Raw genomic sequence first — 23261 nt, 5'->3', positions numbered from 1 at the left:
CTGTAGCACCTCTTCTGTGAAGAAAGGCCGAGAGAGTTGGGGTTGTTCGGCCTGGAGAAGAGAAGGCTCCGGGGAGACCTTATTGCAGCCTTTAAATACTTAAAGGGGGCTTATAAAGATGGAGAGAGACTTGTTACCAGGGCCTGTAGTGATAGAGCAGGGGCTAAGCATTTAAACTAGAAGGCGGTAGGTTTAGATTTCTGTAATAATAAGGAAGACACTCTTCACAATCTCCAGCGGCGAGCTGCTGAAACAGGTTGCCCAGAGAAGTTGTGGATGCCCCATCCCTGGAAGTGTTCAAAGCTGGGTTGGACAGAGCTTTGGGTGACCCGGTCTAGTGAAAGATGTCCCTGCCCAGGGCAGGGGGGTTGGACTAGATGATCTTTGAAGGTCCCTTCCAACCCAAACCATTCTGTGATTCTATAACCAGATTCCCCCACCCAATGTTGTTCCGGAGAGGGGAGAAAGGGTTGCACCAGCAGATGTGGGCTCTGTGCTAACTGCTGCCCCCATGGCACAACTGAAAGTGCGGGGATGAGACCCTACCTCTGATGGCCAAGGACACAAATCAGTAGCCTGCTGTCTGTGGGACTTAGCAGAGCCCTGGATCTCAGTCTTACACATTGCTGCTGTGAATCGCCCTGCAGAAGAGGCTTCTCCCTTCCCTGCAGGCTCTTGTTTTGTATTGAGCTCTGCTTTCCTACTAACATTACCTGGCCTCAAGGTGCCCTGATGCCAGAGCCTTTAAATGGGAAACTCAAGCTGTTGACAGCTTCAAAAGGGAGCCCTGTTTAAGCTGCTTATTTCTGTGGGCAGTGTCTGAGCAAGGGGAATACCAGTGGCATAGAACAGTAAGTACCCTATTCGAGCTTTGCTTAGAGTAACACAATCTTCTTCTGGGCCTGCAAAGTCAGCTTTTAGAGAGTAAGTTCCAGAAGCAGAATGGAAAAGCAGCTGGATTTTTTCTCTTTTTTCTTTTTGTTTTTCTTTTTCTTTCTTTCTCTTTTTTTTTTTATTGCTTTCCATGTTATGGCAGTCCTTTTCTAGGTGTAGCAGCTCAATACAAAGCCGATGAAATCTTGCAGTGGTATAGCATACTAAAAATCAAGCCAGCTTTTACCTTCTGTGCAAAGAAAACACACAAACAAATGAATAAAGACAGGGATGCTTCCAAGGGGGTCTGAAGCTACTACTACAGAACAAAACCGGAGAACCTGTTCCAGATTTAGCAGCACTTGGACCATCATTACGATTAATAAGCAGATAAGAGGGAAATGCAAAGCACTCAATGAATCCCTGACCTTCCCCCTATCTTCTTCCAACCCAACACTCATTTGGGTTCCTTCTCATCTCTAAACACTCAGATCAAATCAAGCAGTCGGGCGTCTCCAGGATGCTTTTGATTCCCTGATGCACATACCTGTCCTACCTGGGGACAACCAGTTGGTATCAGAGAGCAGGTAGGTGGGCTGGCGCTGCCCTTTGCTGCAGCACCGATAGCTTTGGGAGCTGCCCACTCCTGCTGTACCACACACCATCCTACCTCCTAACGGGGACCTTGCCAAACCCATATACCTGCAGCCAGTACTTGAAATCAGACAGAAAGCCCTGATCAGTCCTTTTTCCCTAAACACTTTCTCCAAGTAGAGGTGGAATTGGCTTTCTGGGAATCTTGTCCGCTCCAGCATCCCTGAGAGGAACTGCAATCATGCGCACGGCTCTGCAGGTGAAAGTCCAGATGTTATATGCATCTGCCTTGTACCACAAGCCCTGGAAGGATCAGCTTGGCCTAAAGCGTTCCTGGCCAGAGTGTTTTTAATCTGTTATTCAAATCCTCTGATCTCCCAAGCGATCTGCCTCGAAGAAATTACCTTCTCCACCAGAGGTGTTTTGTAATTTTAATGTTGGCCCACAATGGACAGGGAAAACACTTCCTCTCTCTTTGCAGGCACTTCTTAGGTTATCTGAAGACAATTTCAATCCTAGTCTTTTCTTCTCTGAATTATATTGATTTTTATCTCTGACCTCTGATTCTTCTTACCCCCTGCTTTCTTCGGTTGATCTGGAGTTCCTTGAACTGACCCCTAAGGCCTTGCTGAGTGAGTAATGGGAGATTACCTTCGGTATTTGCAGACAACACTCTTGTTCATATATCTGAATATGAGATCAGCTATTTGCAAGAGTCTTCTCATAATAACAACATAACATAACATAACATAACATTGTTCACTCATGGGCAGCCTGTGACACATGATGTGCCCCAGACCCTTTTTAGTACATCAGTGGCATGCCAGCATGTTCCCTACCTTGTACTTGCAGTTTCTTTCTACAGTCATTCCTAGCTGTCCGTACTAAATTGCTTTTTCCGGATTGTTTTTCCAGTTTGTCAAGAACACTTGAATTCTAATCATGCTGTCGATGTTTGTGCAGCCCCTCCCAGGTTGCTGCAATCTCCAAAGGCCTGTCTTGTTCCTGCATGCTTGAGCTGTTCCTAATAAGCTTTATTCCATGCTACTGAATGTTTTATTCAATGCTACTGAACCCCACTGGAGCAGGCATGTACTTCAAAGGGGGGGGTGGGGGGTGCTTTATAAATTAGCACAGAGAACATCAAGGGCTCATTGGTATAAAGTTTGGCATGTCAAGGGTTGGTTCACTAAGAATGAGCATGGCTTTAGTCCCACTGGGGAGTTTCCCTTTTGTTCATTTTTTCTTGGTTGGGGTTTTGTTTTGTTTTTGGTTCGAGTTACACTTGTGAGGCAATGTTGTATGAATGTAGAGGAGTTTGTTAAGCTTGTATGGGATGGAGGACAGTGAGTCAGTATAGGTGCTTATATTTGTGTGTGGCTTCCATAGGAGCTTTGCCATAAAGGGAGAGAAGTCATATAGTTCTTGCAATTTGTTAGTATGACTTAGGCCAGATGTTTTGCCTATCGATCCAGGGCCTTATGTGTGCAGTACAGATACAGTTTTGGAGAGGAGAGCTAACCTAACACTCAAGGAAACCCAGATTTATATGGTTCTGCTCTTCAGTCAGGCTGTTATTCTAGATAGTTCCAAAGCTATGTCTGATCTTGTGTCGGCTTTGTTGATGTGTGATGCCTCCAGCTCAGAGCGTGACTCAGACATCCGTTGGGAGCTCTTGTGCCCTTCAGGCTCCATAGATTCGGCTCAGCTGTGACTGCCTTTCTTTTTATTCTGCTAAGGCAGATTCAAACATAACTTACAACTCGCTGGGATGCATCCCCTAGAGAGCTGGAGTGAGGGGTTGTGCTTTCCCTGCTTTCTTCTTCTTTGGGAGCATTTGGCTTCCCTGCTGGATGGTGAAATGTGGGCTCATCAAATAGAGAAAGCAGAAAAGAAAGAGCTAATGGTGGCTTGGGAAACATACAGAGTCTACTAGCACGTACAGCAGCTGCGCTGCCACATGTCTGAGAGAAAAGGTTAAAGTTGTAATTTAATGTTATCCTTCAAAGATCCTCTTCCCTTTGTCTCATTGCCTTTTAGGTCTGAATGGTGGCAATTCAGGTGGAAGAGGCTTTGCAGATGATGCTGGAGGGGTGAGATAGCAGAGAAGGTTTCCTTCCGTTCTTGTGCCAAGAAGTGACCCTGTCAACTGTCTGCTGCCTTTGATGGCACCCAGGGGAGATCTGGGAGAAGGTGAGCCTGGACAGAAACCTGGGAAAGCGAATTGGAAGAGTAGGGAGGGGAACAGAATAAGGCAGAGAGTGGAGTTAGCAGGGCAGAATTAACGCTGCAGGTAAATGAAACACGAAGAGAAAGGGCAAAAGCAGAGTGAAGTAGGATAGGAACAGAAATGTGGAGTTGTGATAAACTTGTAGAAATTCTGGTGGCAATGGCATGCAATAAAATACATATTGTTGACTCAGGTGTTTCAAAATCTTTCTGTTTGCTTGTGAATTTGGCATCAACAATTGGCCCTGTCCCAGTAGACATGTCCCACAGGAATGCAGAGGGTGCTCCTCAGAGCTTCACTGGGGCTTGGCCAGCTCTGGCACTACCTGGCAGGAGAATTTCCTTTCATATAGCCTTCTGCCTCAGCCCTTGCCTTATCTTCTAAGGTAATGCACTGCTGCATCTTCACAACTTAAGTATTCATCACGTTACCCAGAAAAATGCATCAGTTTCTCTTTTTATTTTGAGCTGGGACTGGATTTCGAGCTGCTGCTTCCTAGCGCCTACTTGGGCTCCCTGAATCGCTCTTCAAAGACTCTTCGGGGCAGCAGGTCTCTCTCTGTGCCCTGTTTATGATGTGAACCTAAGCGGCATTTAGACCATGTGTGAATGTTGCATTTACACTAGCAAACTGCTTGCAAGGAAAACCTTGCATTTTCCAGAGACTGCAGTCCAGCACAACTAGGCTTGAAGATCAGCTAATGCTTCACCGAACAGCTGACCATCTAAAGCAGCAACAAATAAATGCAAATGGTGAAATGAGAGAAATATTGGGACACAATGTTAAGTATATAAGAAAAAATTATAAGCTGAGCTGCTCTGTGGAAACACCCAGTGTCTGAAAAAGAATCTTCTCCAGGTGAATTCACAGAGTACCTTTGTGTGGATTCGAGTCCATTTTCTTTGTTTTCCTAAACACTGTTGTATTCATTGCCTCACTTGTACTCATTGCCCCACTCAATGTTATGTTGTGGGTCAGGTCATTAGGATACTCCAGATCCTCAGGATGCAGCTGTCTTTGAAGACAGAGCAGCTAAGGCATTATTCATAGGGGACTAGATGCCTCTATTATCCATTAACTTTATGACCTTGGGTGGCTTTAGGGTATTCTCTGTTGTTATTATCCCACTGGCTTCAAAGGTACTGTATATCAAATGTTGAAACTTCCCAGCCTGATAAAATCCTTTGATAAGACTGGTGTTTCAAAGCATGAGATGTAACTGATGCATTTGTACAAGAGTCAGGTGCCACTGAAACAGAGCTGCCTTGCTTAGAGATCTGCTGATGGGTAGGGGCTTTGTGATCCCCCAAAGTGTCCTGGTCAGGATCGCAGCATGTGAGACCCCTTCTGTTCCAAAGGAAATCACGGCAGGTGAACAACTGTCTAAGCTATTATCTGAGGTGCTGAGCTTGCAAGAGGCAGAGACTGAGAAGTGCTGCAGGAATGGAGTGGCTTAGTATGCTATAAATTGTAAAGCATCCTGAAAAGTTTGGTGTAGCTCCAACTTTCCATGCTTTATCCCTGTGAAATGGAAACATTTTTACTGGGCACAGATATCTTCTGGAAATCCTGACCGTTGCCATTTTAAGCAGAAGTGGCCAAGTTCTGACATGCACCTTCTGTTTGCCTCAGCCTCTGCTCCATGTGATACTGTGTATGTGGAGGAGCATTTTAGTTTGGGTTACTGGCTTTAAATATACTGGTCTATGGGAGAAGGCAAGAGGAAGAAGCATAACATGCACTTAAAACAGTCAACAACATTTATGATCACTCTGAGGAAGAATCCATCCCTGTTCATAGTCAGTTGTCTTGTGCTTTGTTTGAAATACAAATCCGTAGCCAACCCCTGGGTGCTTCCCTGGAAGCAGATGAGAAATGGACAGACAAAAAAATCAGAAAAAGCTGCTTACAGGCATCAGACCAAAGTCCTTTCCTTGGCATTATCTTTGATTTCAACGATACTTTGAGTTCTGGTAACTAAACTGCTGAGCCTTTTCCTCTTCTGGCATGTTTCTTTCAAGCAGCTAGCAAGTACGCTAGAGAGGGCAGACCTGCGCAATCACACCCCCGTGCTGGGTCTTTTCTTCTCTCTTTGTGGGTCCCATCTTTATTCTCTGGCTTGTGCTAGCACTATGATGGCTAAGACACGGTAATTATTGTTTTCATGTATATTTGGGGAAGGACCTGAGTCCAAAGTACCTGAAATATTATGAGGACTATATCCTTTTATGTTTGCTGCAGGTGGAGCGAGTTTCTTTGCTGCTGGCCTTCCTTGGAGAAGACTAGAAGACTTTGTGTGCACATGCAGTCGGCGATACGGAGAGGAGGTCTCCAGCAGAACCCATATGCTAAGCTATTTAGCAGCACAGTTTTAAGATGGCAGAGACCACGAAGAGGCATGCTGAGATAATAGGGTGGACATTGAGTCCGGTTACCTGAATCAGTAACTATCTATCAGCCTAGCAGCTTTACCCATCTCTCCCTCTGCACATTACTCAGTCACTCAACAAATATACTCGTGACTGGTGACAGTGAGCAAAAACTTCTGGGAAATCATTCAGAAAAGGAAGATAAAAACTCAGTAGCTGGCATCTTTATAGCATTTTTCCAGTCTGGATTTGCAGACAATATAACCTAAGCCTCAGGCTGTTTTTGTGAAGTAAAAATGTGCACTTATGCCCATTTTATAGATAAGGAAGCTGGTAAAACTGATTTGTCCTAAGGGAACAGGAGGCAGAGCTAGGTGGATGGCCTCCTCTGCCTGTCTCCTGTCTTTTTTTTTAAGCCACCCTGTTCTTACAGGAACATTTCTGTGAGGCAAATGGTTTTTCATTGCCAACAGCTATACAAACATACTTTCAACACCCCGTACTTGAAATCCTCTGGCACAGTTTGTATCCACATTCAAAGTCAATGACTGGGAGACCAGGTCTCCAGCTGAATCTAAATGCTAAGTTATTCAACATTGTAGACACACAGTAACGACACCAGTCAGTAATGAATGAGGACAGATAGCCAAAAAAAGTGGGAATATGGTGTAAGGCAGTGCCACTAAGGTTTATATACAGACATATTTTTAATATCTTGGCCTGTCTTCAAGGCAGCTTCCTGCTGAGTCGTGTGTGGGCTTCCAGCTGTCATGTGGAATATGTTTGTTGCATTAGTCATGCAGAGGAGGCACCTATTTCTTAGAAACTGAAAGAACAGGCTTAGCAGAATGACTAACGTGCCTTTGCAGAAACTTCCCAAATACTCTGTAAGATGGGCACTCATGCGGCTCCTGAACTAACGCCAGGGAAAAGACAAGAGCGATAAGTGAGGCTGTGAACTTCATATGATATTCAGAGACCGGTACCGCTAGTACTGGTGTCTGGGTATTCTTTGCTAATGGTGGGGTTGCTTCTGAAAAACCTACAGAAACTTCTGGCTTAGACCTCAATTTTTCTCCAGCTTGAGGCAATGAAAATGTCAGGTTAATGTTGGAGGCACAGAGTTGAACACCTGCTGATGAAATGGGTCTATATTTCCACTAGGACAGTGCACACTGCTTACAAAGATTTATGCCAGAGATCCCTGAATTAGTATTCATCACGGTAGCATTGGTATCAGTAGCTCTTTGCCCCCCAACAATATGGGGGTCTTCTCTGGCATTAAACTTGCTTTGTAGCAGAATTTTTAAGGTAGATGCTTTGGTTTTGCTTGAATGCATTAATTAATTCAGTGTAATTTCACTTGTTTTCCACTTCTGCAAAACAAAAAGTCTTAAAATCTTTTGTATATATCCCCTCTTAACATAAGCTTATAATAATGCTGGTATTTAGAAAAAGTTCTCTTTTCTGAATTCATTGGTGCCAGGTTTGCCAGTTAAGTATATTCATAACAATCTTTCCCACATGATTTAAGCAGCTGATATCAAAGTCCTAAATAACAATAATAAAGCTTTATAGTGCTAGAGCTGGGTTTTCTTCCAGATTTGCAAGTAGCTCTGAGGTTGTTAAATCACTTCAAATCAGATAGTTCCAAAGGGAAGAGAGACTGTCAGCTAGTCAAAGTAATGTAGCATCTCATATTTTTCACTGGTATACAGCAGAGATCTGAGGGACACATAGTTTGAGAATATTGGAGAAAAAGAGAGAGAGACATAGACTCTGGAGTCATCACTGATACTGCAGCAGCATCATCAACACTGTTCCTACCATGACAGCTATGTTTTACTGCCTAATGCCTGAACTATCCTGCTGAAAAGGTTGAGGGTTGCACATTAATATCATCATGACAAATGAAGAGTACATTATCGCTTGGTGGGGAAGAGGAGGTGGGAAGGTGAGTGCCTCCCTCCGCTCCTGGCTCTCCAAGCCTGCTGCCAGGTCACTGACTACATCTTCTGTTCATTAAAGTGCAGAAAATGTGCAAGAGGCTGCAAAGAGGCTCAAAGTGCAATTGGAAAGTCAATAACAGTCCTGACATCCTCTCCCTCCATCAGTCAGGAGTCCTTCCAAAGTGCTAGCAATGTCGGCTGGCATAAAATCCTTTCCCAGAGCTGACTGCGGTGGTGCACCGTTACAATTCCCCTTTCTTTTGTAAAGATCAGTATTTGGGTGCAAGATTCACATAACACTTTAAAAGAACGGTGAGAGCAATGCCATTTTTAATATAGACATATTTTCACATGGGTGTTTTTGTAGGACGGGTGCTAATGTTGTTATTTCCACCTTTTCCCATGATTTACTTCTGAACACAGACTTGTGGCTTTCTGAGAAGTGCCTGGATCCTTGCAGTGACTTCCTGGCAGTGGACATACAGCACACCGATTGTGCTGAGGAGAAGATTATACATAGGGAGATTGAGTGACTTGCCCAAAGCCAGAAAATCTGTGTCACTTCTTAAATTACTGCAATCATCTTCAGTCCTCTTGGAAATGTGTTATTTTCCCTTCCCTTGGAAATGTGTGTAGAAGCATTACAACCTTATATCAGCTTTCCAGAGGTGAAATCACTGATCACTTATATCTGGCTAAAAGTGATGCACTTGCCAATGCTCAGAGTGGTTTCCTTACCAGTTTTGTTTGTTTTGCTGTGAAATTCCTGCCGCGAATGTTTGTGTCCTTGGAATTATTGGTTTTTCTTTACTACCTGAGATAAAGGACAATGAGACACTTTGATTTGAAAATCCGTAACACAGCTGGAGCCAGGAGGTTCCACCCCCCTTTCCACCCACCGCCACGCAAGCCAAGCACCAGGCTCTGCCAGCTCAGCAGAGCTGGTGTCACTCTTTCCAGTTCCGCAATGTGCAAACAGCCCGGTGACGTAGCGGGGTAACGCTGTTTGAACAGTCTCTTCAGTCAAGGATTTTTCCAAAATAAATTGGACAGGAATTAATGGATATGCATGTGAGTGTGATATCACATAGCGTGAGGGGAATAGAAAATGCAGTGTGTTATGGCAGGAAATGAGGCAGGAACATTTTCTCCACAAGTCTGGCTTGATGAGCTAGCAGGTAGTTGCAGAGGCAAAAGAGGACAGGCTTCTCTTTCACTTTGCAGGACGGATGGAGCTGGTCATGTCCTGGGAGTGAGCTGTGGAAGGAGAGAGATAAAGGGATGTCCCTGCTTTTTTTGCCTCACCTAAAAGATGTTATTTAACATTTATTACCTACTTAAAGTCTCCCTCTCCACCTTTCCTTTTGCCCCATACACTTGTAGGAGTCCTCTAACCCTGCTGCTGCTTTAGCCGTGGAGCAGTTCTCTCTGCCTGGGTGGGCAGACAGATGCCTCCTCCTGTGAAGCAAATGGAGTGTTTCATCCATCCGGCGCTGTGCAAAATTAAGGCCTTCCTCGCTTTTCTATCACTTAGTTTCATAATTTCCTGCAGATTGCTTCATGTCGTCAGATCTGTCTTTTCATCTGACAGCACCTTTCATGCCCTGCTTTCTCAAAATCCCCTGTGAAATTCACCCATTTTAAACAAATCACTCTTAAACAGTTTGCTACTGGAGGAAAGGACGTGTGAGTTATTTCTAGTAGAGTACTATCCCTTGTGGAGGCTCAAAGTGTGCGTTTCGTGTGTCATTTCCTAGGGCATGCTTTGAGAAGACCACCTGGGTTGAGGCCAGGCCCTTTCGCTCATCCCTGCATAGATGTGGACCATGGTGTTTCTTTGCAAGCTGGACTAGCAGTGATCTCTGGACATTGTGTCAAAGGGTGACAGGAATAACTTGTAGTTGATCTTGAAGATCTTCCTATTAATTCAAGGTTTCTTTGGGCTGTCTCTGTTGACCTGGGCCACTGGGGGGCTGGATTCTGGTAAGTCTTTCTAATGAGGCTGGTATATGAGAGCAAGGATATCTCTGAAACCTGGGGAAGAGGGGATGAAGGAGGAAGCTTCTTCAGCAAGGTGTGAAAGAGTGAGATCTCAAGGACTCTACTTCTCTAGGAGGACTCCTGGTAAGGGAGGCTGAATCGCTGCCTTGACGATAACTCTCTTCAGCAGGGAGTTGGTCTGTACTGTTTGGGGTGTGCCAGCAAGTAACAGCAAACACAGTAAGACAGGTTTCATTTCTCAGAGGGGGTTTCCTTCACACTGAATTACACCTTCCTACATACTCGCTCATGTGTGAATACTTCAACACTTGTGTAGGGCTCCTCTTCCAGAGGGCTCTGCCCTCGCGGCCTTCGCGGTGGCCGGGCTGAGCGGGTCACACAGAGCTGACGAGCATGGCAGTGGATGCTATTTGCCTTTTAGTCCTGGCCGGACACTGGGAGCAAAGGACTGGAGACTACAGTAGCGGTGACTGTGTTTGCCTGGGGCTCATGCTAAGCCCCTGTCGAGGCAAACGTCCCCAAAGTAGCTGTGTGCATGCATTCCTCTGGAGCCGGCTGCCCCCAGTGACATTTTCACGGGACAAGGTGAAATGCCTCAAGCCCCAAACTACTCTTCTTTCTGACGGCCACCTTCTGAATGGCCTCTGTTTGCAGAGCAATTCCAGTCAAATGGAAAACGTGACTTCTCCCAGTATACCTCACCGAAGTGACTGAAACCATTATCAGAAGGTTATCAAAATGCTTGAATCTGGAGTCAGCTTTGTGCTATATAAAGCAAACTAACATTTTGATAGAAGTGTTGGTGGGAATGAGGGTTAAAATAATTTAAAAGAGTTAATTTTCTGTTGCAAAAGGAAGGTTTTGGGGTTGGTTGGGTTATTTTTTACAATCTCAGAAAGTTTCAGGAGGAAGATTCTCTTTGAGCTGTTCAGCTCAGGTAGAGAAGGTAGAAGTTTTGCTTGGTGACATGCCAGCCAGCCTCTGTTTTCTTGCCAATACTGCACCAATCACTGCAATACGTAGAAAAATGCCCCCTCCATGACACCCCCAACCACGTGATGGGAGGGAACGCATGGCAACACTGTCATATAGGGAATATAATGAATTTCTTCACTTTGCCTGGAAGCAGCTCCCAGAAAAGCAATATTAAACAGTGATGTCTAAGGAGTGGTCCCGAAGGTGGCGGTGACTGCTGCAGCGCAGGCTGGAGCGGCTCGGGCGGGTTGCCTGATCTCCGCAGGAACCAGGAGGCTCCCGGGCTGCCCCACAACAGGGGACCGTGTCCTTGTACCTGTGTGTCACCGACACAGCAGGTCCCACACCTGGGCCCGCTGCTGGAGGGGGCCCACAATGACAGCAACTGGGAATGGCTGGTAGGAGAAGTGGAAACAGCACCTTTCCCCCCACTTGGCACGTACAGATTGTTGATGAACCGTTAATAACTCCTGTATGGTCACCAGGTGTAAAAGGAAGGGCTACTGAATAACCCAGTGTGTTTTAGTGGCTACACTGATATCTCTCTAGATAATATTTTACTTCTCGTTTTAAGTTTTTGCTGTCCTTGCATGATGTTTTACTGGAATAAACTGTTCTCTCCAGCGCAGAAAGTGTTCAGGGAAGGACACATAAGAAATTATGGGAAGCAAGTTACTAAAAATTCTTTAATTTTCACTTCCCAGAAACCCTGAGCCCTCACACTGACCTGTGCTATATGTCACTGATGCATCAGCCCATCCAAAATATGCACTTCAGACAGAAATAGGTTCTTGTGAAATGTGTGTGAGACATCACTGAGGACTGAAGTCCTCAGCTCCTCTGTGAAGCCAACCCAGGGGTGCAGCAGCCGTGAAATTTTCTTTTCCCTTTGCTGCCAATGTGCCTTGGCTCTGACCCATAGAAACCTCTTCAAAAGGAGTACAATTCAGGTCACGACTTGGCAAGCCCTTCACTGCATCAGGACTTTGGTTTCCAGTTTTACTCTGGGCAAAACTTAACCTTTCTGTGTAGATGTGCAGCCGTCCGGTACAGGGTTGTTGGGCAAAAATAGGCAATATGGCATTTTCTTGAAATCTTGGTTCCCCTTGACAAGCAGATCTCTCTCTGTGGTTTTCTCTTTCCCCTGCCGAGATCATCACCCTGTGCTGGTTGTAAATTAGGAAGAAAAAATTAGGTGCTGGACCAGTCTCCTGGCAAAATCACCTCCCATCTCCCCTGCAGAGCAAAATGCTGGAGTTTGGGCAGCAGCAATGGTGATTCCTGCTCTGCCGCTGAACTCAGTAAGGAGCTGACATTGGAAAGGGGTTTGGGAGACTGAGCAAGGAGTGAAGGAACAGAGCTCCTCCAGGGGCTGGGGAAACTACCCTGTGGTCTGAAAGAGTAGCAAACGCTTTGCATGTGGTTGGAGTAATTTCTGGCCTTCACCACATGTATACACTATGAGCAGGTAATAATCTATGGGGATCTGGGTAGAGGTTTCGGGTGAGCTGTGTCGGTTAGGAAAGCCAAGGAAAATTCCTTGGGAAGGGCACAAGGAATTTTCCTTGATGGGAAAGGGGTCTGCTCCATCAGATGGAGGAAGGGTACGCTGGGCTGGGCTCATACACAGCCACCTCTGCCACTTCTCCATGGCGCAGGGCAAGAGCGTCCTCTGGCAAACAAGTGCGCAAGGCTGTCTTCTGGGGTTAATAAGTACAACGGGGAATGGCCCCTTCACAGCCAGCGTTACCCTGCAAGGCACCACCCCTTCTGGTTTTCCAAGCACAAAGGCACTGGGAACAGCGGCTCTGGCGCAGCGTTGCAGGGCTTCGCGGGATTACTTATTCACTGTGTTCCTGGAACAGCTCCAGGCTTCCCGTCTCTGCCTCCAGTGTACAAATTCATCAAGTATTCACAAGGCTCACAATCCCCAGAGGCAAGAGGAGACAGTAGGAAGGTGATTCGTATTGCAAATCACGCTGTCTTCGAAGGACCTGCGGGGCTCTGGAAAGACCAAAACGATATCCTCCCTTCTTCTACCTCGCTAACGTTTAATCAGGGTAATTGAGGCAGCAGACCAGTCTGGATGGATTTCGTTGCCGGGGCCATTGGAGGTAAATACACAAACTAGTGCTTGTTGATGAAAGCAGATTGCTGTGTTTCCTTCTTGTTCAGCTAACGGGCAGGTCTCAATGGTAAAGCTGAGAGTCTTTCAATGGGGGCTGCTTGTTAAAAGTGCATTCATCTTTATTCAGTGGAAAATGTCATCAGAGCAGGCTCACAGAGTTACTGGAGAGGCAGCACTGCAATTTGGTCAGCTGAGGTCATTGCCCTGCAATCTCCTCCAGTCTAATTGCAGTGCGACAGGGCAAAACTCTGATAGGAAGAGACAAAGTGGAATATGTTGTGTGCAGATACAAACCGGCGAGTAATGCCCGGACAGCAAAACCTCACAGGTCTGGTGCCTGGGAGTCCTGGCAGGCTATCGGGGTCGTGGGTCTTGGGGGGTTGAGGATGTGGTTTGTGAGACAGGAGGGTGGAGGCATGGTTTTTCACAGCGAAGAAGCTCTGAATGAATGACCTTTACATTATCTTAGGTTAATATGTACTTGCAGTTGTGACGGTAATTTCAGTGCAGGCGTGCTACGTAGCAGACTTTGATCTGGGAGAAAGTAGGTTAGCCATATATAAAAAAAGTAAAAGGAGAAAAGTGTGATTTCATTCTAGGTAATTTTAGAGCATGTACTGCTCAAACCCAGCTTTGTTTTAAACAACAAAATGTAGCCACTGGTCTTGTTTCTTTTCTGAAATCTCGCCAGGTTTAGTGGAATGTCAAATACCAAGAGAGAGCCTTGGGGTCGCAGCTGCCAGAAATGCCAGGTGAACCTGCCAGATGGCTGAGACGCCCCTCCCAAGCCTGCATGTCAGATCTCACTTTAAGATCTGCTGAAATTTGGCAGTTTCCCTCACCAGGAGCAGCCTGTGGTCCCGGTGCAGGTGTGCATTTCTTGGGAAGGACCATCATGAGTTTTACCCTGCTCATCACCCAAAATGTGCAAATGGGGCAAGGTTTGGCATCTCAACAGCACCCAGCCCCGGAGGTGCCTGTTGCTTGGGGTGTTGGCCTTCCCCAGGGTGCTGGGGGACCCTGCTCAGGAAAGACCCTTCATGGGAGAGGGGGATATAACCAACCCCTCCACAACAGCTTGCCTTTATCCTCTTCTTTCCTTGCCAACGTTAAAGTACTCAGGTACTTCGGTGGCTGTGCTGAGGCTGGCAACAGGATGCTCATCCCAGAAGGATTCACCAAACCCCCCAAGACATCCCATAAATGACTGGCCTCAGCTCAGCAGGGCAGCGATGCTTGCATTCACTGCTTGGACTCCTTTGCTTTTGTTGGCACAGTTGTGGTTGAGCCACTTAAGGATAAACTTCTTTTGCAAAGGAACGTGCATAGTTGAAAACACTAGTTTCAAAGTGGCCATTCACCTCGGCATTCTGCCACCGCTCCTGTGTCAGGCCATGATTTGTGTGAAGCCTCCCTGTCTGGGCACCAGCATCACGTGCCGCCCGGCCATGCAGCAAGCACCTCCCATGGGTGCCCTGGAAATGGGCTCAGCCTGGGAGGATGCAGGCCAGGGAGCTCCAGCTGGGATCAGAAATGTTTTTGCTTGTTTTAACGCACTTCACTGACCCCAGGACGTCAGAGAGCAAGATTTTCCATTTTGTCACCTGTGTCCAGCTTGGGGCTTTTCTAAGAGGGATGATACACTTTTTACTGCCAGACAGGAGTGTCTTCTGGCATGCTGTTCCCTGCTGCGAGCTTGCACAGACATGGGCGAGGTACCTGGGCAGGGCTTCAGGGCCACGCTCCCTACCCCGACATGGAAGAGCTTCCAGGGATGGGACAGCTTTCCTGCAAGAACTGGGATGGTTTTGGTGCTGAACTTATTTAATGGCTTGTGTTTGTTACAGCTGAAGCTGTTTTCCTATTCGCATGGAGGCTACAAACCCAGCTGAAGTGTATCAAACAACTCAAAAGACAACACAGATAATAACAGAGTTTTTGTTTAGGAAATTACATTCTTGTGACCTTGATCTGTTTTCAGAGTGTTTTGGAGAAAGAATGGCTTAAGCACCTCTGGAAAACTGCAGAGGTGCTGCCCTTTTGAATCCCATGTAATGATCCAGCCTGGCTCAGGCACCTGCACAAATATTGTGCATCTCTTCTGAGCTATTGCTTCTGCAGCCATGGGACAAGCTCAGCATCTTCAGCCCAGAAAACAGTGACCTGCTGTGACTCCAGACAGAAAGAATGTGAGAGAAACATGCTTAGTGACTGTGGAGACTTTCAATAACCACCAAATGGGGCTGAATGTTGTAGAAAGCAGCTCATCTGTAAGGATGTCCTCCCTGGCCAATAAAGCTGAGCAGGAGGTTGGACTAGAGAGCTCCCAGGGTCCCCTCCAACTTGAATTTTCCTATGATCCCATATGTGTTTTCTAGCCCTGCTACGGCAGCAGCCTGGGCCATGGCAGGGGATGGGTATTGATGATCAGGGCTATTGATGACTAGGGGATGACTTGATTCTTATGCCAGGCATAAAGATTTGGGAAGGGGGAGTTGAGGTTGACCCAACAGCAGTAGAGCAGCAGGGTCTGTAGCATGCCCGGGCTTCTCCACATCTTGCTGCAAGGTCACACACCAGTCACATGCGGTCCAAGGGTAGATAAAATAGTCCACCTACGGAGGGAACATGCTGTCTCCTCGTCCTTACAGCTAAAGCAGCTCTTGCTGGTCACTGCCAAGGTCGTGTTACTGGATGGAGTTCAGCTTGTTTAGGGTACGGGGCACTTCTTATGTTCCCAACTCTTCACAAAACAAAGGTCTTTCTTTGGAAGTTGCTCTCTACCCATCCAGCATATGGACCATGATGCCTGCTTCTCCCTGGGTTTTTCAGCCAGGGGGTTGCCAACAGCTCAGAGCTGTTGCAGCCTGGTGGGCTCCGTAGGGCTGCTGCTTGCTCTCTCCTGATTGCTGTTGTGGTGGCCACCCTGCCAGGATCCTTCCTCATTTGAATTGCCTGGTCGAAGTGGCCTGACTCATGAAGAGACTGTGCGTAACCCAGTTTTGTCCCTGCACAATATGTGTGTGGGATGCTGCAACCTCTGAACAATACCTGAGAACATCTCAGATAAAGTAGGCATAAAAAAATGGCTCACTAAACCCAACAAAGACTATTCACCTGATTTTGCTATTTGTTTTTGTCACAGCTGCTACAGTGTTACTGGGAGGGAGTCCCACAGGAACCAACTCCCGTATGCATGCTATGCATTGCTGGCCTTGTTCAATTCTGCTGTGCAAACAGGGCATGTGTGGGTCATGCTATCTTTGTCCCAGGCTATTTATATCGCATGACGTTGTGCAAAGCCCTTCTCCCTCAGCCTTCGATAGACTTGGCTGAGCTCTTCAGCTCTGACAACTTAACTGCTCGGAGTGATTTGGCTTTTAAGGAGCGCAGTTCATGGCAGGCTGTGGTTGTTTGGAGATTTGGGGGGCTCACATCTCCACTTTGGTGGGAGCAGTGAAAAATTTACCTTTATGGTCTCCTCCCAAATGGACATGTTTGGTCCTTGCTGGAACCAAGCTGAGTGGGGAGCCCTTGGGACTGAGAAGCAATGGGAAACAGGCTGGTTTGGGGCAAACCTGCTTTATTTTGTTTATGTTGCTGCTGTCTCCAGAAGGGAGGATGCTTCTTGTCAAACACTGACCCAAATCAGCCTTGGTCCCTGATGTGCATGAGCCAAGGCTCCTACCTTCCTGAACTGGTGGAGCAAGCCAGGGCTTAGCTGTGCAAGGCACACGGTGCCCCTGCATCGCTGGCGTCTGGTCAGCCCATGGCCGCTTAATCTAAAGTTCAGGAAGTCTGAAACCCATGCAATGCCAAATCCTCCCGCCTGGAACAGGGCGCTTGGGCCAGGGGACTGCACCTCTGAGGTCAGCACTGTCATGCCAACACTGAGTTATGTGCTGCTCTCCCCTGGCTGGCGGGGTTCGTGTTTGCAGTCTGCCTCTGGCCAATGGTCGGGAATCTGCCACAGCGTAGGTGGCCCCGGGTGACTCTGCATTGTCACTCTGCTCGGACCAGAGGTGTTGCTCTCAAGCCATATTACTCTGGTTGTGTTTTCCCCCTCGCTGTCTCACTTCCAGCCTGATCTCATTTTGGTTTCGAAATACAGAAGGTGGCTTCTTGGCCCATTTTTCATTTTCATTGCTAGTTATCTGATGGCAGATTTGATAGAGATTTTTGAAGAACAAACCTCATTTTTCTGCAAGCAAGATGCTGTTGGTTGTTTTCTTCAGAGTAAGGCACTTTGGGATTGTCTCCTAGTGACTCACACCAGCAGCTGCTGCTTTTTTCCAAAACGCCGTAGAGCTTTCCAGAGCTCCCAAGCAGACGTGTAATCACAGGTGAACACGCCTAGTGAAATGCCCGCAGCAGCTGAAACATTTTTAAGTATCTTGGGTTTTATTTTTTTTAAAGAAGGACTCAATGAGAGGCCTTTTCCAACCTGTGAGCCACCAGACATGCACTGTATCTATGACTGCCTGGCCCCCTGAAGGGCTCATACAGCACTTTTCTGAACTTGATTTCTGTCTAAATAACTCACATGGCTACAGCTCCATCGTCCCCCAGCCTGGTTTCCTCTCAGATGACTTGGCAGTTGATGTACTGGGAAGGAGTTAGCTGGTCAGCGCTTCTATCGTGTTGTATCTGCCAACAGATGCATTTAGATCAGAGCTGAGAAATGCAGCGAGGTAAAAGGGCAGGGATGGTGGGTGATCTATTTGTTACTGCCACCGGGAGAAGTCCATGTTGGAGCTCTTTTGCTCTCCTTATCTGCCATTAAGGCAGTAACTTTGTGTCGCGGTCAAAACATAGCACTGTACCAGCTACTAGGAAGACAGTTAACTCTATCCCAGCTGAAACCAGGACACTTCGTCTCGCAGGATTACTGCATTTCTAACTCCAGTGGCTATTTGAAGGTCTCACAATGAGCCTGGGTGTCGATAGAGGGTTGACAAGCTCCCCAGCAGGCTGGACACCTCACTCCCGCAGGCAGGGAGTCGCGGTGAGCTGGTGCGCGGGGCGTGCTGCTGAGCATGCCGGCTTGGCGCGCGCCCGGCACTAATCCCTCGCTGCCCCTGAATCCTGCCGAGCCCCGAGCGGCGGAGGGCGGGTGGTCTCACCGCAGAGCAGCGTGCCGGTTGTGCTGCGCCCCGGCGTCGCACCGGCCTGCCGGGGCTCCAGGCAACCTTTGCTTTTGGTTCTGGCTCTGCTTTTGCAGCAGTGTTCGGTGCACGTAGGAGATGCGCTTCAGAGGCCGAGTCCAGCATGGTGCCACGGACCCTAATGCCCAACAGATTCCTCACCCGGGGCGTTAGATGTGCTCTGTAAGGTGCAGCACGTGTCCAGTCCCTGGTGTGCAGGAGGCAGCAGCAGGACCTCTCCTGCCTTCAAGAAGGAAGACAGATTGCTGAGAACCTGTAATGCTGAGGACCACCCTTCTTTTATAGATGTCTTCATGACTGCTGCTTTTATTCCTTAATATCTCCAAGTCAAGTGTGGAGAACCAAAACTGCTCCAGAGACCCCCTCGTGTGAGTGGGGATGCTTTGCACTTCACGCGAGGGTGCTTGGTCACAGTCCAAAGATGCTTTACCGTCTAAGCTGAGAGGGGGAACAGAAACAGTCCAATATCATACAAGTCATCTCTCCAACCTTCCTGCAGCAGTGCTTTCTGTGTTTCCCCCAGTCTCGGTTTGCACCGTGGTGTTATTCCTCCTGATAAGCTTCCTGTGATGCTCAGATTCCTCCTCTGAGTGTGCCTTGGTCACACAGAGAAGTCTGTGCATTTTGCTCTGTTATTCTTGGCTCAAACATTGTCTCTGGAGCTCAAGAGAGGTCTGGTGCCAAGCACGGCAGCGCTCTGAAGCTGCATTTTTCTGCCTTCCTGCCATGGGGGAAAATGGTCTGTTGTGACGTGCATTGTTAACCATCTCAATACACTCTCTGTTTCAGGTGGTCTAAGCACAGCAGTGGGTTATCCGCTGGACACAGTGAAGGTACCTACCTGTTGGAGCTTTATTTCTTGACTATGGGCTGAAAACAAACAGGCCCTTTTGCTTTCCTACTCCCTTTTAGAAAACTAGTCCCATGGCAATGCTTTCATCTTTGTTACATCAACATATTTCACTTTATTTGGCTGTGTTGTTTTTCTCTTTTTTAAAAAAAAAAAGTAAATTGTTTGGTGATGCTATTTAATGGCTAATTATCTGGTTTGCTGCTATGGCATTTGTTGATTTTTTAAAATTTTTTAAAAAAATTGATATCTGCATTTCAAAGTTGCCCCTGTATTCCTAGGTGAGAATTCAGACTGAGAGGCATTACAGTGGGATTTGGCACTGCATTCAGGAAACATACAGGACAGAAAAAGTAAGTACCTCTCATCAGAATTGCTGATACCAGGTACGGATGACTTGTTTCAGAGAAGCAGAGCTTCCTCTGTCAGTTTGGGGAGGACAGGCAGCAGTTACGTACAACCATTTGTTGGGAGAAGGGTCAGGATGAAATCTGGCTTTGCCGATGAGCTGTAAGATGGGAGTAAGTTTTGGCTCAGCAATGTATGGCTGGGTTTTTGGGCAGATGCTTTCCCATGCCATTCTCTCTTAAAAGTGTTCTTTTTCCTGTTTCCAACTAGGTTTGGGGATTTTACAAAGGTGTGTCTGCATCAGTTCTCACAGTATCGGTGATTTCTTCTGTTTCATTTGGCACGTACAAAAACTTCCTTTGTACCATCTGCAAGCTGCGATACGGGGCTGCAGATGCGAAGCCATCCAAGCTGGATGTTTGTCTTGCCGGAGGTGCTGCCGGTGCTGTCCGGGTAGGTAAACAGCTGAAAGGGAAAGCAAAACAAGAGATCTTGTTCACAAACTTAGGAGGCTGGAAAAGCAGTGAACGTTTTCTGTCCGGGAGGCCACAGGGAGCCTGCAACAAGCACCGTGGGTTTGTTTGCGCAGGGGGTCACGCTCTGCCCACACTGGCCCCCCGCTGGCTGGCCCCGTGCCGTGGCCGAGTCCTGCTGGGCAGCTCATGCCGGATTTGGTTTAGAGTGCCGAAACACTTAAGAACACGCTATTAAGAATGACATGGACCTTGGCAGAAAAAAGGAAGAAAAACACCCTGGGCAGCAAACTTTCCAAGTGACTCTGATGGTATATTTATGTAAGAAAGATGTAACTCAGCGTGTTAAAGCACAGGCCGGTGTTTTGACAGTGGCTGCACAAGCCCGGCACAGTATTGCTGTAAAAACGGGCAGGAGACAGCATTGCCTTGTCAGGATGCAAAACTCAATGGGGCATCACCGAGAAGTGATGCTGCCTGGCAAACATGCATGATCCCAGGGCAGGGAGGTGAGGCTGAATCCAGGAGCAGTTTCCCATAAGCAGATGGATTTCTGTGAGCGTCTGCAGGAGCTGTGAATGCGGCGGAGCTCACCCCGGCACCCCGATGGTGTGCTGGGCAGAAATGCACGCCGGGTCTCAGGAAATCCTCTTACAGAGCAGTCCAGATGGTCGGGTTTCTAGGTGTTCCCTAGCAGGCAACGACTCTACTTAACACAGGCTAATTTTTTTCAAGTCTTTATGGCCTTGGTTCCAAATACAGATACATACAAGAGCCCTGATGTATGCTACCCTATAGCTGAGGACATCCCCCTTTCATGCCCATCTAGTTTATCAAGTTGTTACAGCTGTTTCATATCCTCTGTTGATTTCTGCCTCGACTTCCACTCTGCACAGCGCAGCTTGCACACGTGTCCTGCTGCTGCTGGGTGGGATTTAGCACAGACAGAGGGGAGGAGGCTGGAACTTGCCGGTTTCAGATAATATTGTTGCCTGAAGAGGTGGGAGACAAGGAATTTGCAGGAGAGGGATCAAAACACTGTTTAAATATGAAGGGTTAAAATACCATCCTCTGATGTTACAGGTTGTGTTGATGACCCCTAGTGAAGTGGCTAAGGTTCGCATGCAGACTCAGAGGAACCCACATCCTTCCGTCGCATCTCCCCAGCCTGTTTCCAAGCCAAAGTACCGAGGGTCTCTGCACTGTCTGAAGGTGATCGCCAAGGAAGAAGGTTTTGGGGGTCTCTACAAGGGCTGCTCTGCATTACTTTGCAGAGATTGCTCTTCTTCTGCAATATATTTCCTTACCTATTCTGCTTTGTGTGACTGGTTCACACCAGCTGGGAAAAATAAACCAGGTAGGTATCGGAAAGCATCTGACGTTACCTGCAAAACCAGCTCATTTAGTACCACGCTAAGAGGTAAATCAGGCTCTCAGCAAACATCGCCCAGTACCTATAAAACCTCACCCAGACTCAGTCCTCGCGTGGTGTTGCTGTTCGTTTCCTTCCTGGCACCACGGGGCCATTTGTGCCCTCCCGGCGCGGGTGCCAACAGCCCGTGTGCGAGGGCTTCGGCGGCACGACCTTGTCCCTCAGCAGCTACTCCTCTCCCTGTGTGAGGGGTGTTTACGGCACGCTCTGGTGCCTAGTATGTGGGTATGAACTCCTCTTCATGCAGAAATAGGGTATGTAGCTAGAAATGGAACATGGACAAACCTCCCAGGAGCCATCATGGAGCACAGATCAGGGTCAGTCCAGAGCTTGAAAAGAAAGTCCAGGTGCAGAATGTAAAGACCCTGAAGTTTCCTGGTTATGATTTGGCTCCCCAAACCAACTATTCACTTCGAGAAAAGATCAAAGAGATGACATTCAGCAAAGAGCATCTTAGTGAGAATTGCAAAGATAAGTGGGGTATAAGTGCTCTCAGGATGCATCACATCTAGTTCGTGCGGTGTTAAAATAGATGCTGTCCCTCCACGAGCCAGTCTCATGTATTCAAAAATTGAGTATGCTGTGAAATTGAGAGGCCGCACAGTTTGTGTGAGATCACTGGAAACATACAACTGCAAGAGCTGGACAAAATAACTGCTGAAAAACATGGAAGTTAACAACGTTAGCTCAGAAATCAGAGATGCTTGTGGCTGTATGAGTGCAAGGCTCAGGTTAACTGCTCCTCCCTTCACTCTCTCCTGCAGGTTTCCTCGTTGTGCTGCTTTCTGGTGGTTTCGCTGGAGTCCTGGCCTGGGGATTAGCTACTCCCATGGATGTCATCAAATCACGAATGCAAACAGATGAATCAGACCAGCACAAGTACAAAGGCCTTGTCCACTGTGCTAGGGAAAGTGTGAGAAAGGAGGGTGCAAAAGTGCTTTTCAAAGGACTGGGTTTAAACTGCATTCGTGCCTTTCCTGTGAACATGGTGGTGTTTGTAACGTATGAAGCTGTACTGAGATTTACAGATCATTATACAAACAAAAAATAGCTTGTGCCATTCTGTTCAGAGGCATATTTTGTTTCATTTGGTTTTTTGTAACACAACATCCACAAACAACTGCTGAACACTCCTTTGACGGACAGAGTAAGAAGCATGGACATTTCAGCACAAAGCTGGATGACTGACAGCTTTGTTTTATTCTTATAGGATTACAAACTCATCAGGGAGTCTTGGACTTACATACAACTCCCTTTTATCTTGTTAATGTATTTAGACTGTAGCCACTGCTTAGGCCCTTGAAACATTTGCAAATAATTATGTTCTAAAAAGCTGCTAGTCTGATCGGAGATTTTGGTAAAGGATTCATTTTGTTTTCTACTGGCATAGAAAGCGATCTTCACAATGAAGGCAAGAGCTGGGAGGGAGTTTGTGTAAGATCTAACACTATCCAGTGTGTGCTCTTTACATGCAATGCTCGTATTGCATTCACTGAGTAACTTACATATTTGTGCTTCAGGCTGCAACTTTTCCTTCCCTGCTGTCATTTTCCCAAAGTAGTCTACAATTATATCCCTTTGGTAGCAGCTTTTCCTGTCCTTATTTAATAAGTGGCAGACATGGTCTGTTTATATAATCGTGCTAATGGCCTCATTGAAAGTGAAACCAGGCAGAGGTTCCTGTAAACCATGTGATTTTCTCCCTGTGCCGCTCTGAGCATTACAGCATCAGTCCCTTGCTGGAGGCTGATGGCACCGCGGCTCTCCCGAGCTTGGCACAGCTTTGCAGGCAATCTGTTCTCATCCTGGAATGAGGGTAGAAATAGATGCAAACCCTCTTTGCTTCTCAGATGAAAGGCTGCCATAAAATCTGT

General features: G+C 47.1%; 1 protein-coding gene across 2 annotated transcripts; it reads left to right on the top strand.

The window, feature by feature from the left end:
* The first annotated feature begins 12761 nt into the window (after positions 1 to 12761).
* SLC25A47 (solute carrier family 25 member 47) lies at positions 12762 to 22976 on the top strand. Of its 2 annotated transcripts, XM_069783467.1 has the most exons (6): positions 12762 to 13105; positions 19074 to 19117; positions 19416 to 19487; positions 19753 to 19935; positions 21039 to 21312; positions 22152 to 22976. In XM_069783467.1, the coding sequence occupies exons 1-6, from the start codon at positions 13078 to 13080 to the stop codon at positions 22436 to 22438; spliced, it is 888 nt and encodes a 295-aa protein (XP_069639568.1). In that variant the 5' UTR covers positions 12762 to 13077; the 3' UTR covers positions 22439 to 22976. The 2 variants fall into 2 exon arrangements, with proteins under 2 accessions (XP_069639568.1, XP_069639569.1); XM_069783468.1 differs by lacking the exon at positions 19074 to 19117 and having other exon boundaries at positions 12764 to 13105.
* The last annotated feature ends 285 nt before the right edge of the window (positions 22977 to 23261 follow it).

This window comes from Haliaeetus albicilla, chromosome 5 (genome assembly GCF_947461875.1).
Source record: "Haliaeetus albicilla chromosome 5, bHalAlb1.1, whole genome shotgun sequence".
NCBI lineage: Eukaryota > Metazoa > Chordata > Aves > Accipitriformes > Accipitridae > Haliaeetus > Haliaeetus albicilla.
The sequence above is the reverse complement of the archived record's forward strand: the minus strand, read 5'-3'. Positions and strand labels throughout refer to the sequence as shown.